The 16,899-nt window shown below is 40.1% G+C and overlaps 1 protein-coding gene across 1 annotated transcript in view; it reads right to left on the reverse strand.

The window, feature by feature from the left end:
* DNAH11 (dynein axonemal heavy chain 11) overlaps positions 1-16,899 on the reverse strand; it is a 349,268-nt gene that overhangs the window by 164,724 nt on the left and 167,645 nt on the right. Inside the window, exons 40-44 of the mRNA XM_053218315.1 lie at positions 16,009-16,141; positions 13,616-13,743; positions 12,061-12,209; positions 3,579-3,729; positions 594-725 (exon numbers count right to left, since the gene is read on the reverse strand). Of these exons, the coding sequence (XP_053074290.1) occupies positions 594-725; positions 3,579-3,729; positions 12,061-12,209; positions 13,616-13,743; positions 16,009-16,141 (693 nt within the window). The remainder of the gene's footprint in view (positions 1-593; positions 726-3,578; positions 3,730-12,060; positions 12,210-13,615; positions 13,744-16,008; positions 16,142-16,899) is intronic.

Raw genomic sequence — 16,899 nt, forward strand, 5'->3', positions numbered from 1 at the left:
CTAAGACACTGTGACTGCCCAGGACAATCTAATGATGATACATTCCTGAATAAAGGCTGTAGGGATAGGGGCTGGGGGGGGGGGGTGAGTAGAGGACAGATGTGACAGCTGTTTTGTGATTGAAAGGATAGGTATTGGATATAGAAATAAAGAATGATGTCTCCCTGTATTTTCACTAGAACAACTGGAAGGAATGTGAGTGTCCTCAAGGATAAGGCAGGGTACAGAGGAAGAAGAGCAAATTCAGGGGTGGGGCGGAGGAAGAGCTGTGTCTCTGACACAGTGTGACCGTCCCCTGGAAGCACACACTACTGGCACGGCTCCAGAGGCAGGTGGAAACCCTGAACTGTGAGCTCGGAACAGAGATCTGGGGCAAGGCTAGGGGTGTGGCATCGTCAGCCAATGTGAGCGCTGCCAGCCTGGAGGAGCATGCCTGAACAACACTCAGGCTTAGAAGACATCAAGGCAAGCGGCAGAGATTTATGATAATGTTAAAAAAAAATAAACAAAACACAGGAATCAAAATTACAATGCCCCCCCCACAAGTAAAACTGGTTCCTTAAATTATTTCTGTAAACAACTGCTAAACATACCTGATCTTGCAGCAGAGTGCCTCCGAACGCCCACACACAAGCAAAGACAAAGAAGACTTCATAAACCTCTTTTGGGCTGTCAGAGGGTACACTCTCAGGGGTCAACAAACATTCCAGAAGGATACAAATAGTCTAGTGAACAAGAAATAGCCATTCATTTAGGGCAATAAATCCTTAATAGCAAAATAAGATCATAGGACATATTAACAAATCCACTTGTTCCTTAAGAGACTGTAGAATTTCCCCCAATCTGTGATTTGTTACATTGAGAGAAACAGAAGTTAGGGACTCAGATTTCTAAACCAGTAGTGGAAAACCTTCGCCACTTTTGACAAAATTGATCTTCTAAACAATAAACTATTTTGAAAACGATGCTCTTATCCAATTCATCATCACTGTAATGAATGCAAATACACATAAGCAAAAAGAAATACAATGGAGCATATATCTAAGCTCTCTTCTGTTATAAACAGGGAGTCATAGAATACCTACTATTCTATAGCTCATTTCTCACCTAAAAAAATCCTAAAGACATCTTACCTTACCAATAAGAGCTGCCCTATAGTATCACTGGGAATGGGTGCCTAAGATTCCACTTGACAGAAAGGCATTTATTTATTCATTTCCCTCTTGGACATTTAGGCAACCCACTTTCCCTGAGTGCTTTGGCAATGGGTTTTTCCCACCTGTTGAATAAATTTAGCAAGTCAGACTTGCAGCCTTGACCTGTGACATTTTTTTTTTTCTGGACACCAGACTGAATTTAATCTTCAAGAAATGTTACTCAAGAACTTGTGAGACAGCAGTGCGGTCTGTTGGTCAGAAACACACCCCGTGTTCAGGACAATCAGGCCAGTAATGAAGGGAACATGGCAGCTTGCAAAAGGCTTTCCCAAATGTAGCAATCATCAGTAGTGAACAACATGTTTTTGAGCTAGTTCTCGGAAGCACAAAAACAGTTGTCATTTAGTAGCATTATCACAGACTCTCATAATTCATGGTCCCCTTCCCCTGGTTTCTGAAGGCAGCAAAAGATTTTATCTATCATTTGGACAGCAATGCAAGCTGTGACAAAACAAGTCAGGACTGTGTGTGCGTCTTTCTTTCCCACCCAGGAAAACTGGGGAAAATCCATAGTAACATGGAAAAAACGTCCTGGAAATAGTTTGGAAAGGTTTTTAATTTTAAAAAGTTGAGCACCTGTTATCTTTCTCAGTCTACTCTCTTGATTTCTACTATGTTATATGGTTCTGTATTGCCAATTTGAAATAATCTTCTATTAGAAATAAACATTAGCAGTGTGCTATGAAGAAAGAATAATGTAAAACGGTGAGGTTTTGCTATTTCTGAGTAAAGCCGTGATGGTCTGAGGAACCATGAAAATCGAAACAAAAAAAGACTGACTTCCATGTGACATCATCCACTGATCTGAACATTCTAATAATGGACAACTTTTCTACTTTCTCCCAAACACAGTAGCTGGAAAACACTTTGAGCTCTGTGTCAGGAATTGGCAAAATCAGACTTCAGTGCATATTGTGAAAGAGCTAATACACCTCATCAAAATTAAAGCCAATATATTTCACGCACTGGAAAACATACTACATGAATTTCTCAAAGTAGTCGTTTGAAGATACTCCCTTTTGTACTCATTTCTGTCTCACATTTTGTCCTTACAAGTAATCACAGAAAAGAGACTGGTGTATAAAACAACAGCTGAGAAGGAGCTCCGGATAAAATGCCATTTTGGAACAATACAAAGGGAGGAAGTGAGAAGGAAAGTCATATTAATTCCTACTGACCTATTTTCACACTACCCTTGAATGAAAAAAATTCACACTACAGAGAATCACACAAATACGTAAGTCAACTTGAGAAAGAACACAATCCTGCTTTTGCAAGTACTACACCAGAGGAAGTCTAATTAGGCTAACCACATAATTAATTCATTATGAATAAATTCAGACCTGCTTTCAGAAATAAATTATACCTCAGATAATTACTGTTGAAGACTATCGTTTATTTAATTGGTGTGTGAATTATCCAAAAACCTGAACTTTCTCTTCTTATTACGCTTGTGACTATTTCTCATTTAGCTTCGAACAAATCTGGTAACACAGGAACTTAATGGTAACAAAGTACTCTGAAACCAATTTTGCTCCTAGTGGAAAAAAAAAAATAAAAGATTTCTAATTGTAAACCTTTTGTGAAGTTTTATACTTCTTAAGGCTGGGGATTGTTTGCCTTCATGCTGAGATTAAGATCACAACCTTCATTTGTGTGTGCTGTGAATTATTTTCATTTGCTTCCATGACAACCTATCATATACACCCTTCAGTCTTACCAGCTGTCTCTGAATGAGGATCAGAACAGACCTGTTCCTGGAATATTATAAACACTCCATAGAGTATGATCTGACTTTATGAGTATTTAGGGGAGGTGGAGAACAGAAAGGTAGGATAGTGTGGGAGGGCTATGGGTGGTTGAGCTCAGAAGCTTTCTCTTGCTCACTGGCCAACATCTTTAGTTACTGGATTTACTGTAGTCGAAAAAACACTGAGCACCTTCTCTGGGCCAGTGACTTAGGAGACAAAAAAGAAATATGGCTGCTGCCACTGTGTTCTTTCTCTACTCCAGTAACTTGAAGGAACCCAATAATTAAGTAAACACACACCTGGCCGCTACTATGCGTGAGGAACTATGTAAATATCTGGGGACATACAAGGGGGCTTCTGCCTTCTGAACAACAGTCTCATGAAAAAACAGACTATAGCCCAGGTGATAATGGAAAGGAATAGGTGTGTCACAAAGATTTGCCAAAAGCACTCGGGAACACGGACGGAGCTATGGGAAGAGAGTTGGAATAACCCGACAACCCCCAAAATCTTTCCATCTTCTTTGTCAAACAAAAGCTACCATTGCCTTGATCGAGGCCCACTACTGCATCAGGACTGGAATGTAAAAACGGGGTGACCAGAGTCAAACCTGCACCAGGCTGTTCTCTGGAATTGAAGTGATGGTTTTAAAGCTTGTTCTCAGCTTATCCAAGCATGCAGGGACATATTTATCAAAAAGAATAGTTAAGTTGGCCTTTTCTGATTGATGCCGCCTTCTGTCTATCCAACTGGCCACATACCTGAAAAAGAACATAGAAAAGCTTTTATTGAACACTAGGCTTGAAAAGCAGAATTTCACCAACTCAAAAGCTCCCCCCCGCCTCCCCGCTTGGTGCCACACTTCAGGGACATGTTTAGTGAGTTCATTCTCTTTCTCAAACTGCAAATATTTTTAAATGACCCCTTAAAAACTTGTTTTAAAGGCCACTTTTGCATTAATGAAAAGAATGTAAAAGAAACTCCTAATAGCACTTAGAATCCAAACATAATAGAGTATAAGTAGGCCATTACTGAGCATTTATAAGGAGGTTGCAGTGTGTCATTTCCTAAGGGACTGGAACTATTTCATAGGGTAGGCCTTATTTATGAAAACAGCTTGGGATTTTTCTTGATTAATCTTGGCATCAAGTATTTAGTGATGACAAATCAGTTACAAATAAAAAGGTGAAAATTCCCTAGGGGCTATTTCCAAGTCCCTCCTTTTCCACTGGACTGGATCTAACTCGAACCCGATAGGCAGATAATGTATTTCCACTAAGTGGGTCTGAAATGGTATCTCATGCTCGGGTACATGTGTGTTAATCTGAAGCTTCAAGAATGTTATCAATTTTGATATGTTAATATCCCCCAACATATTAATAAAATCATACTTATCAGTAAAATGAAACATAGCTTCGTAGCTCCTACAGTAGTTTCTAGGGTGAAGTATGTGAAGTTAAATGAAAAAAAACTGCTCGAAAAGCTCTCATCTAATAGGAGGTAGTGATAATAAATACATTTAGCTGCCAGCAGAGAAGCTATACAATTACAGCTTTACTTTGCTATATAAACAAATCAGATTTCACAATTTTAGTAACAGAAGAAATTAAGGTAAGATAATTATCTTATAAAAGGCTCCCTTTGATTTTTACAAAATGCCATGATAGGGTTCTACGGACTATTCAATCATGCTTCCTCTAAAGTGAGATTTATAAAATATCAGCTGTCAAAACTTTTTCAGATCTAAGAGAAATTGTCTTCAGTTCAAGTCTGGTTGCATGACGGTAACTTGAGAGAGCATCTCTGGGTGGTGGAGACAGTGGGCACCAAGGAACAATGGAAAAAACAAGCGTCATTCCTAGAGGTGAAGGCCCAAAGGCTGCATCTACCTCTCAGCTACTTCAACTGCACAGCAGCTGCCAGAAACAGAATCTTAGTGTCCAGAGCTCACTGAGGCAGTGGGGGTGGCAAGAGGACCGCTTGGCAAGACAGAGCTCTGAAGTCAGATGGCCTGGATTTGTATGCCCGCTCTACCGTTTTTCACCTGTTACCTTGGGTGAGTTACTTAACCTCTCTGTGCTTCAAGTTTCTCATCTAAGGAGATGATGATACTACAGACGTCCTAGGACTGTTCTGAGAATTAAATCATCTCTCATGTATAAAGTACTTCTTTATTTACTTTCGAGAGACAGAAAAAGCACATATGGGGGAGAGGCAGAGAGAGAGAATCCCAAGCAGACTCTGCACTGTCAGCATGGAGCCTGGTGCGGGGCTCAAGCCCATGAACCGTGAGCTCGTGACCTGAGCCCAAACCAAGAGTTGGACGCCCAACCAACTGACCTACCCAGGCACCCCTCTCATGGATAAAATATTTAGAGTACTGTCTGACACAGAACAAATTCTCAATAGATTTTATCCAGCAAAGGATTGGTTGAATTCAGAGAACTGTGTTCAGATCCTGGCTCAGCCTATCTGTATATCTCCTAAAGGCAACAGAGTCCAACAGGGCACCAGAGTTGGCAGCGAGTGCTCTGATGGGTAAAACAAATTCAACCTCTACCCCCTGGGTCTCTGGTCTCAGGGGGAGCAGAAGCCTATGCAGGGATAACTGGGAGGTGAAGCCTCAAAAGAGCCAGAGAAGGGAGAAATGACTTTGCACTAGGGGGGGCAGGTAAAAACTGCTTCACTGACCCATACTGGCAGTAGCCAAAGTCTCAAAGAGAAAACCTATCAGGCCCACAAGCAATTGTTGCCCTTGTACCAATTACCTCCACAAAGAAGGACATGAGTTCAACCCTACTAGGAGACATGGTAAAAGCTGATCTTGCACACCCCATCAAAAGGCCCCAAACGACCTCTGCTAGGGGTCAACCATCCCAGAGAGCATAGGGAGTAAAAAAGTCTATGTCAAATACCAACAGTTTAAAATTTCATGTATAAATTATTGATACATTTTCATAGTTTGCAATAAAAACAGACGTTGAGGGACACCTGGGTAGCTCAGTTGGTTGAACGTCCAACTCTTGATTTTGGCTCAGGTCACGATCTCACGATTCACGGGACTGAGCCCCGCGTCTGGCTCTGTGCTGACAACGTGGAGACTGCTTGGGATTCTCTGGAGCACTCTCTCTCTGCCCCTGCCCTAGTCTCTCCCTCTCAAATAAACAAACATTTAAACTGACAATTTCTGATACTTAGCTGCTTTTTTTAAATACATAAAACAAAATAAACATTGAAAAATAGTGAATTTAGAGGCAGACACTATTATCTTTGGCAACGGAAAAAACTGAAGATACAGATCTTTCTTGACAATTCTTTCCACTTTATTTCATTAAAAAGTTCCTTATGGTTTTTAAAAGATGCTATGCATTTGAAGATGACCAAATGACTTACTGCTATTATGACATACAATTGAAAATGACATATGAAAATAACAGGTTTATTTCTTACCTACATAAGAGATCACTGGTGCCCCTGCCTCAGGAAGAAGCCACACTGTGATGCCTTAATGCATCACCTTCATGTCAATATCCAGGTCCCTAAGAGAATCTTTACTTTGTGCTCATTTGCAAATGTGTTCCATATCATCAACTGTATTGCCCTTCCCTTCTCCAGAAGTGCCATTCATATACCCCATCAAGTCTAAAACCCTCTAGTTTGGAAACAGCCCAGATATACTAGGTTACTCATTAGTCTGGGAATGGAATATTGTCATGTAGGAGAGGTGGAACTCACAGGAGCTCTCTCTATAACATGCCCCCCGTCAGCAAGCTGCAGGTTGCTCTATCATTCACTGTGGCCTGGAAAATTGGCAGGGGTTAGGATGTGTTGACTGGCAGTGTATGTCAATGATTTCTGCATCGATATGTTCACAAATATATATAGTATGCAAAGATGGAGGACGGGATTTCCGGGGTAGAAGACAGTGAGCTCAGCCAATGCAGGAGAGACTGATGAGACAGACAAAGTCCAAAAACCTAATACAAATGCAAGTAATAAAGGAGTAAGTGTGATCTAAAGATGTGGCTCCCAAAACTTACCTTCCAGTAATCTCTTGGAATCAGACTAAATTCCAGAGATATTCTGACCTTTTCCTATCATCCTCTTTAAGGTAATACGTAGTTTGGTAGACCTTATTTTCAATTATGTTTGCTTAAATAATTTTAAGTTAAGCAACTTAAAGAATTATGAATGAATTTAAATAAGTCACTGCCTGTTTGCTTTTCCTTTTCTACACATTAATCCCTTGCTAACTGGAAAAAAAATCTTGCTCATAGTTTCTAGAAATTTTCTTCCAATTCCTGTTCTTTCTCGATTTCTCAAGATCTCAACAGACATATATGAACTGTCCAGTATTTGTCTAGTAGACTTAAGACTCGGAGGTAAAGTAAAATAGTATTTGATTTCTATAGCCAATCACATGGTGATGTGATTTTAAGGTTATTTGTTATCTGACATGGTATGTTCCATGTCTGTTAAGTGTGGATATAAAATTATTTTTTAGAATAGTTCAGAGAATTTAAACAAACATATCTAAGAAGACTACCTGATATTGGCACTACCTTTAGGTCTTAAATGGAATCCCAGAAAGGTATTATCAACAAAAGATTTTACCATCTCTTCTATCCACAGTAACCTAGCATTTCCCACAATAAGAATTAAAGAAATATATTTCCAATTGTGCTCATTCAAAAAGCGTAAAAGCAATGACCTATCAGTAGCAATGAGTACACTAAACATCCCTATACTGGATTCTAAATACTATTCCTTATACAAAGGTGGTTTCCTCTGGCTCCCTGGAGAAATCACTGAATCCAGCCAGGGTGAAGGAAGAATGAAATGACTCAGAAGCATTTTGGTTAGCCAGAAAGCCAAGCACTCAAAGATCTACAACGACAGGTGAAAAAGAACATGTAAGGGGCTGGCCGGAAGGGGCTCTTGATGGCAAATTTGAGACAAAGTGAGCATCTAGCCAGGAAAATGATGGTAATGAATTATAACCCACTGAACTAAAAGAAACCATGAACAGAAAATGATACCTATGAAAAAACAAAGAGGGAGAGATAAAGTGAGAGAGAAAAAGAAAGGAAGGGAGAGAGGAGTGGAAGGGAGGAATTTAAGAGGAAAGAAGAGGAGGAATTCTTTATAGGAAAATGTCACTTCATATATATAAATACAATGAATGAATTAGGAAGTCACCACTTTGCAACCACCAATGGGTCACTCTTACAGGCATCTGGCTTGTTTCCCTGAAAACTGTAAGTATCATGAAAGAAAAGGTGGGGGGGGGGGATATTCTACATCAAGAGAGAAAATACAGACAAGTAAATGCAATGCATGATGATCTTTGTTTTGATACTAGATTAAAAAAAAAACCTATAGAAGAAATGTCTTAGTTAACTGAGAAAATGTGAAGAATTTGTCTTTATGGGGCCTCTGGGTGGCTCTCAGTCAGTTAAGTGTCTGACCTCTGCTCAGGTCATGATCCTGTGGTTCGTGAGTTCGAGCCCCACATCAGGCTCTCTGCTATCAGCGCAAAGCTTGCTTCAGATCCTCTGTCTCCCCCTCTCTCTGCTCCTTCTCCACTCGCACTCTCTCTCAAACATTAAGAAGAATTTTTAAAAAGAAATATTATGCTTTATTAAATACCACATCAAGGAAAAATTTCTTAGGCATGTTAATTGTACTGCGTTCATGTAGGAGAATATCCCACATGGGGATAATCAAGTACTCAGTGGTGAGGGGGCGTAATGTCTCCAACTTACTTCCAGATAATTTAGCAGAAGTAAACCTAAGTAAAAAATATATGTGTGTCTATGCCTATGAGAGAGTGTACATCCAGAGAGAAAGTAAATACAGTAAAATGGTAACAACTGATAACTGTAGGGGAAAAAAGGATACAGTGGACTACCACCATTTCAAATTTTCTATAATTTCAAATACTTTCAAATTAAAAGTTGGGGGGGGATGGGGAAGAGACCTAAGACATCGGTTTGGAAAACTGGGTTAATAATTCTATTTCAGAAGGTAATTAAGGATTAAATGAGTCAATACGTGCAAAGGTATGATACTATTATCCCATAAAAGTAATGACGTATGCAATAAATATGGTGTAAAAGTATATCCCCCAATCTGAAAAACCCATATTTTTGTAGTTCATTTAAAGTTTCTGGTGGTAGATGGTAAAAATGTAAAAATATCCTTTAGAGAAGATTCCCATCATTTTGGATAATGGCTCTGTGGTCACACACATGAAAATTAAAACTTACCCACTGATCTTGGATAAAACAAAGAAAAAAAAAACCTCAGTAAAAATAAAATCTAATGGTGAAGAAAGAGTTGTTTAACTTTCTTAGGAATGCAAATCGGGTGCCTATTTTAATCAAGTAAGACTCTTTGACTTACTAGATAAAAGTCTTTCTTGAAAAGGGCTTTACACAGCTTTCATTAGCACGAATCTCTATGCAATGCTACTGAGCCTAAACTACACAGACCTTGAGAATCATGAGGTTCATGACTGAAATCAGACCACATCCAGAGGGGGTCCCCTGAAGGAAATGGGGTGTGAGGAATGCCTCTGCAGTGTTTATGGGGGAGTCAAGGGCTAACATAGATGCTCTGTTAGCCAGCCCCCACACCCACAAAAACATCCTAGGACACAGTCTGAATCCTACCTGGGAAAAGAATCTATCATCAGTTCAAGAACTCTCCATCTTAGACTTTTAAAAATCACTCCTTTCCCCAGACAAATCCAATAAAACACTGTTGGACACAAAAACCTGGGCATGGCTCTACTTTGCTGTGGAGTCAAGGGATGAGACCTGCGGTGAACAAATCAGTACCCAGAAAAAGCAGCCTGGAGAAGCACGTCAGCCAAGCACGTGGCAGGGAACAGATGTCATCCTGACATCAGGATAACAGGGAAGGATTGCCAGGAGGACTACTGGCAAAGGTGTGAGCACGGAGCAGGGAAACCGGAGGGGAAAGTTTTGTGCCATGGGTAATAACCGAGGAGCGGTTAGTGCACCTGTGCCTGCAGGGACAAGGACACGAGGGACTACCAGAATGTGGAAGGGACAAATCTTATAGAAAGATTTTAGAGGAGGGGTGACCTGCAGTTGAGGGACACAGCCATCCTGATGTGACACCGCATGGAAAGAGCCAAGGAAGTAAATAGGCTGACCTCACTCTCCTCTCTCCCTCTCATTCCCTGACAGGGCTTCTCATGGGCCAAACCAACCAGGAGCCAGAGGGCAAGGAGCCCATTGAAGTGGCCCATACAGGACAGCCTGTGGGGGCCAGGGCAGGGGGGAGGGGTGGACAGAAGATTCTGACACCAGTAGCCCTCAAGCACGTGTTCACGTGCGGAGGTCAAACACTCTTTCCACACCTCATAGAGGGAATGCCAGAGGTGCAACACGTGCCGCCCAGGATGAATTATGCCAAGTGTAAGCATTCGAGAACAGCAAGTGGGCACAATTTGTTCTCCATCAAAGAATTACCACCGTTCAGGTATGGATATCATATGTCTCAGTATGAACACACAAGTTTATACATTAATGTATTTACAGAAAATGCTATATCTATATCTTCGTTCTCCATATGAACTATTATTATTATTCACTTATTCAACAAATACTGAGTTCTTAACACGTACAAGGTGTGAACAGGGTAATGTCCAACTAAAAATGACAAATCCATACAGGTGTTAATTTCATTGTTTTTATTTAAAAAATGTTTTTAATTTTTTTTTAATTTTAATTTTAATTTTTTATTTTTGAGACATAAAGTGAGCAGGGGAGGGCCAGAGAGAGAGGGGGCAGAAAATCCTAAGCAGGCTCCACACTGTCAGCATAGAGCCCTACATGGGGCTCAAACTCACAACTTACGGTGAGATCATAACATGAGTCGAAGTCAGATGCTCAACTAAGTCACCCAGGCACTCCTTTCATTATCTTCAAATTAGCCTACTTAATTAGCTTTAAATTTATTTGCTAATACTTCCTTCAAATGATCAGATAAAATTTTAGTTTTTATAGCTAAGACTGAAAAAAGAAATATTCACAAGAATAAAAACAAAAGCAAACTAGATTTAAAAAAATAGGCAAAAGACTAAAATAAGCATTTTCCAGAGAAAATATGCAAATGGCCAAGAAGCACATGAAAAGATGCTCAATAAGACTAATCATTAGGGAAATGTAAATCAAAACCAGAGTGAAACACCATTTCACACCCATTAGGATGACTGCCATAAAAAAGAGAGAAAATTACAAGTGTTGGTAAGAACGTGCAGAAATTGGAACCCTTGTACACCGTTGGGAGGAATGTAAAATGGTGCAGCTACTGTGGAAAACAGTACAGTGGTTCCTCTAAAAATTAAAGGAGTGTTTAGGTGGCTCAGTCAATTAAGTGCCTGACTCTTGGTTTTGGCTCAGGTCATGATCTCGTAGTTTGTGGGCTTGGGATTTCTCTCTTCCTCCCTCTCTGTCCCTCCCTGGCTTGCTCTATCAAAAAATAAATAAACATTAAAAATTTAAGAAAGTTAAAATTAAAAACAGAATTACCATATGAACTGGAAATGCCACCTGTGGGAATGTATCCAAAGTAACTGGCAGCAGGGACTCAAAGGCCTATCTGTATACTCATAGTCACAAAAACTATTTTCGATAATCAAAAGGTAGAGGGAGCCCAAGTGTCTATCAACAGAAAGATGGATAAGAAAAATGTGGTATCTACATACAATGGGACATCATTCAGCCTTAAAAAAGAAGGAAATTCTGGAGCATGCTATAACATGGGTGAACTTTGAAGGCATTATGCTAACTGAAGTAAGCCCATCACAAGAAGACAATTGCTGTATGATTCCATTTAGAAGAGGCATCTGGCATATACAGATTCGTAAAGATGGAAAAGGGAAAGGGACTGAGGACAGGGCATAGAGGGGAGTTCCTGTGTAATGGGTTCAGGGCTGCAGTTTGGGAAGACGAGAAAAGTTATGGAGAATGATGGTGGTGGTGGTTGCCCAACAACACAAATGTATGTAATGCCACTAAGCTGTACACTTAAAAATGGTCAAAATGGTAAGTACTCACGGATTCCAGCCCAAATCTTGTGGGTTCACATATAGGATACCAGCTCTGGAAACAGTAGCTGGGGTTGCAGTCCTTAAGTGATGAATCTCGAAGAGCAGCCTCATGGAGGGAGTAAGGGCTATGCGCTCATTGCTGGCCAAGGTCAGCACCTGGACAGAACAGCACAGCATAAAAGAGGCCCTCGGTTGTTGAGGGGCAAAAGCAATGATGCTAACTCGCTGTCACAACACAAGGCACTTTTCCCATGCCCCCATCCCGAGGAGAAGTGCCAAAAGTACTCCTCTGAGTTAGAAGTGCAGTCTGAGCGAAGATCTCACTTAATCCCAGAGGAGAGCTCACTGACCCTGGAGGAACAAACTCACCAACATGGACCCATTCAGGCCAACCTTTAAATAACTGTGGTAACGACTAAAGAGATGACATGTCTAAAGAGAAGACATTTGTTCTAAGGGTGGATCTACATGAAAAGGCCTGAACACCACAAAAAATAAACTTTCTTTAGAATCTGTAATGCCACAATTATCAAACGCCCTATGGGAACTCATGCAAGTATAAAGATCTCAGACCTAGATTTTATGATGAACAATGTCTTAATACAGAAAACAGTAATTACTGCTAATTTAAGGAGATGAGTCATTCTGTTCTGTAGCAATGATGATTACCTTTTTCTTTCTCCTGATCCTAACCATAGACCTTGTGTTGCTTTAAGTGGCGTCTCATGGACCTGGACTATCGCTGTTTCTGTTGGGAACACTGGGTCAGCCAGGGCAAAATGCTTAGAAACCCATTATACTCATTCTGTAGCCAGAGAACTACTTAATTTCAATAGCTACATTTCATCAATTCACACAGGGCACAGACTCATCCTTTTATTATCCAAGTATTCCATACTTAAAGATAAGGGAGGGGAAAGTGGGTGATGGGCACTGAGGAGGGCACCTGTTGGGATGAGCACTGAGTGTTGTATGGAAACCAATTTGACAATAAATTTCATATTTAAAAAAAACAAAGATAAGATCTAATAATTTATGCCTGACTCTTAGAAAATGGCAAGGTATGTATGAACTGAGTTCTTAGATATATACCTAACTCTCTTTAAAGGTGGTTAAATCTGGGATGCCTGGGTGGCTCAGCTGGTTCAACATTCGACTTTGGCTTGAGTCAGGGTCTCCCAGTTTGGGACTTTGAGCCCTGCACGGGACTGTCTGCTGGTAGCTTAGAGCTCACTTCAGATCCTCCAAACCCCTGTCTCTCTACCCATCTCCTGCTTGTACTGTCAAGCACTCTCAAAAATAAATACACATTTTTTTAAAAATTAAAAAAAAATAGAGGTGGTTAAATCCATACAGCAAGAAAAATGCACCCCCGTCAATTCTTTAACAGTGAAATAAAGAGAATTACCAGCAAAGTGCCACTTTCATGGGCACAAAATAAATTTCATTCCTAAAGAATATCAGGCTTAATGATTAAAAACTAGTATTTAAATCAACAAGTGAACAAAACTCTTACTGCACTCCAGATGTGATGTTCAAGTTAGCATGGAGATATTACTCACCTTGTTATCATCCATGACAGTGTTTAGCGACTCAATCCACATGGGATCAATATCTCCATCCAGGACTATCCATTTTGGTCCATCACGTTTAAGATTCGCTTGTTCTCGCAGAATAGATGAGAAGAGACCTATAAATTACAAGTAAGTGATCCTAATACATAATGGAGTTGAGGGCTGTTTATTTCTAAACTAAGTTACCATTATTTCTACAGGAAATTCTTTTAATAAGCAAATAAATTTGCTGTGAATTTGCTGCCTCCTTCTGATAAGTGTAATAAATACCTTTAGAGCTATACCGGGAATGCATACCAATGGGCAAGTTTCCCTTCCATGAGGGTACACCTTAACTTCTCTGAGCTTCTCCCATGTGTCAAATAAAGATGACAGGAGCTTCCTTGAAGAACAGGTGTGGGGATTTATAGAGAGTAACACACACAACTCAAAACTTACACCAAATGAAGACATTATCTTTGTCCGTGTACATGTGTTCAGTATCCATTTTAGGCCAGACACTAGTTTATTTCACCTTTCTCCGTTTTTCTGTAACACTATTCAGGAGATAGAATTTTGAAGCTAATTCAAAGGTGCTATACATTCTTTGAGAAATTTGGTTGTTGGCATATTACTTCACAAGATGAGAAGATGAAAGCGTTTTATTTAAAAAAAAATTTATTTAATGTTTATTTATTTTTGAGACAGAGAGAGACAGAGCATGAATGGGAAAGGGTCAGAGAGAGAGAGGGAGACACAGAGTCTGAAGCAGGTTCCAGGCTCTGAGCTGTCAGCACAGAGCCTGACGCGGGGTTTAAACCCACAGACTGTGAGATCATGACCTGAGCCAAAGTCAGAAGCTCAACCGACTGAGCCACCCAGGCACCCCAAGATGAAAGCATTTTAAATCCATAGTCCTCTTTGCTATCACGACTTATGTAGGCATTGTGTGTGTTACATGATGTATTTGATGGTTACTGCTTTTTCAAAACTCAAATATTTAATATGATAAGAACAATGGTTTCAATGCACATACGTGGATGGTTTTTTTTTGCTCTGTGAAATATTTGGTGCAAAAATAAATGACAGTATGTAGAACTACCACCACCACTCATTAAAACACAACAAAAAACCCCCAGCAACCTTTTCTAATGATCCCTGATTTGAATGACTTCCACAGGTTTTCAGCATAAACTAGTATTATTCCCTTCCTGCCACAGTCCTTGAAAAAAAAAAAAAAGATAGAAAGGTTAGGAGTAAATTGTGACTGTCCCACAGATTTAGGAGAGTGTATACATGGTAAGAAAATGAATGGAGAATGGCAAGGTGTGCTGCTATAGACAGGATTCTCAATGAAGTCTTTTCTGATGTGACATTTGACCAGATACGTCAATAACTTAAGGCATGCAAATTATCTGTAGTGTTGCAAATGATGGAAAGAGCGAGTGCAGAGGCCCAACGATGGGAAGATGCTTGGCATGTTCAAGGAAGAGCAAGGAGGCCAGAGTGTATAGATTATAACAGGTGGGAGAGCACAGAGCAAGAAATGAAATCAGAGATGGGGAAGGGGGATCTAATCACACAAGACCTTGTAAACCTTGGATAAGGGTTGGATTCTAAGGGAGATAGAACCCATTGAAAATTACAAGCAGGGAACTAATATTTTGAAGAGCGCCCTCTGTCTGCTGGATGGAAAATGAACTGCAGGGAGATGAGAGTTGGAGACTACTGAACCAATACAGGCAGGAGACAGTACGGGCTAATATGATAGCGGCAAAGGAGGAGAGCACTGGAACACAAACTGTATTTTAAAGGTAAAGCCTACACAATTTACTCTAAGGGTGAATATAGAGCATGAAAGGGAGAAAGGACTCAAAGTATTCATTTAGTGTGAATGCCAAGATTAGTGCATTTATATTGAACTGGGAAGTAACAACAGATTTTAACAAAAGGATCTGCCTGTTTGCAAAAACTTTTAGGACAACAAACATGTCCCATTAATTTTTGTCCCTGGAGCCTAAAATAGTGCCTGCCTGAAACTCAGGGTCTTGGATCAGATCCTTTATAAAAGTCTCGTGAAGTGTTCATGTTGACTTCTTCCCTGGTTTACAGGGAGCCCTGACATAATTGACGTGGGATAAAATACACAGTTCTGTGCGCAAACTCGCTGAATGCAAATCGACCACTTATTCAAATCTAGTTTTAATTTACTGGTTATAAATGCTCTTATGAGCTGCTACATTTCCAATAATGCCAACACATACACAATAAATCTACAACTGTGACTGAAATTGGCTAGAGCTGAGAAATGGTTTTCTGGATGAGAAAAAAAAAAGAAAAGAAGAGAAAAGAAAAAATAAGAAAGAAATTTTTAGCACTTGTAAAGCGGAAATACTACTTGCCATCTTTCCATTCTCGAGTAGCGTGATGTATGAAACCAAAGAGTTCATCTGTTGTCACAGCTTTGGGGTTTAAGTCATTCCAAGTAGGTTTTTGTTTCATGTTAACATATGTTCGGTTCAGTGTTCTCAAAATCTGAAGGAAAAAAAGCTCAGAAAATTAATACTCCTGTGAGGCAAATGGAAAGAAAATTTCTAAAGGATTGTCTTATTCATTTTACGTTCCTACATATTCTGCATGTAGTAAGTACGGGGAAAAATTTACATGTGCACATTTACATGTACAAAGTTAATCCTACAATCTCTTAGGACCTCTTCACCTGATTCTTTGAACCATGCGTACTAGAGGAAGTCGCTGTGTCATTTGAGGTTTTAAACCATGTGTGCAAATAAGTAAATAAGTGTTCCTGTTCATGTTATTAAAATCCACTCTGCTCTTATGTAGGATGCATCAGAATCGCTTACAGGATGTTAAGACACAGATGGCTGGACCCAACCCAGAGCTTCTAATATTCAGTAGGGCTAGGATGACTAAGAATTTGCATTTCTAATAACGTCCGAGGTGGAACCTGTGATGCTAGTCTGGGCGTGCTTGGACACCTAGTGACCCAGAGCAACAGTTCTCAGCGTCTCAGGAGACGCTCCAGACTTGACAAAGAGGGCATGCGACACAACAGAAGCCACGGACGCTGCTCAGTGTCCTATAATGAACACAAAGGACAGCCTCCGTGACAAAGAGCTATCCGACCCAAAGTGTCAACAGTGAATGAAGCTGAGAAACTCTGATCTAGATAATGGAGAAAAAGAAGCTTTGAGGATAAGAATTCACAGGACAGATGCTTTCTCTGTGTCAGTTTAATTAATTGACATATTCACCCAAATATGTGCCCCACC

The sequence above is a fragment of the Acinonyx jubatus genome, chromosome A2 (assembly GCF_027475565.1).
Source record: "Acinonyx jubatus isolate Ajub_Pintada_27869175 chromosome A2, VMU_Ajub_asm_v1.0, whole genome shotgun sequence".
Taxonomy (NCBI): domain Eukaryota; kingdom Metazoa; phylum Chordata; class Mammalia; order Carnivora; family Felidae; genus Acinonyx; species Acinonyx jubatus.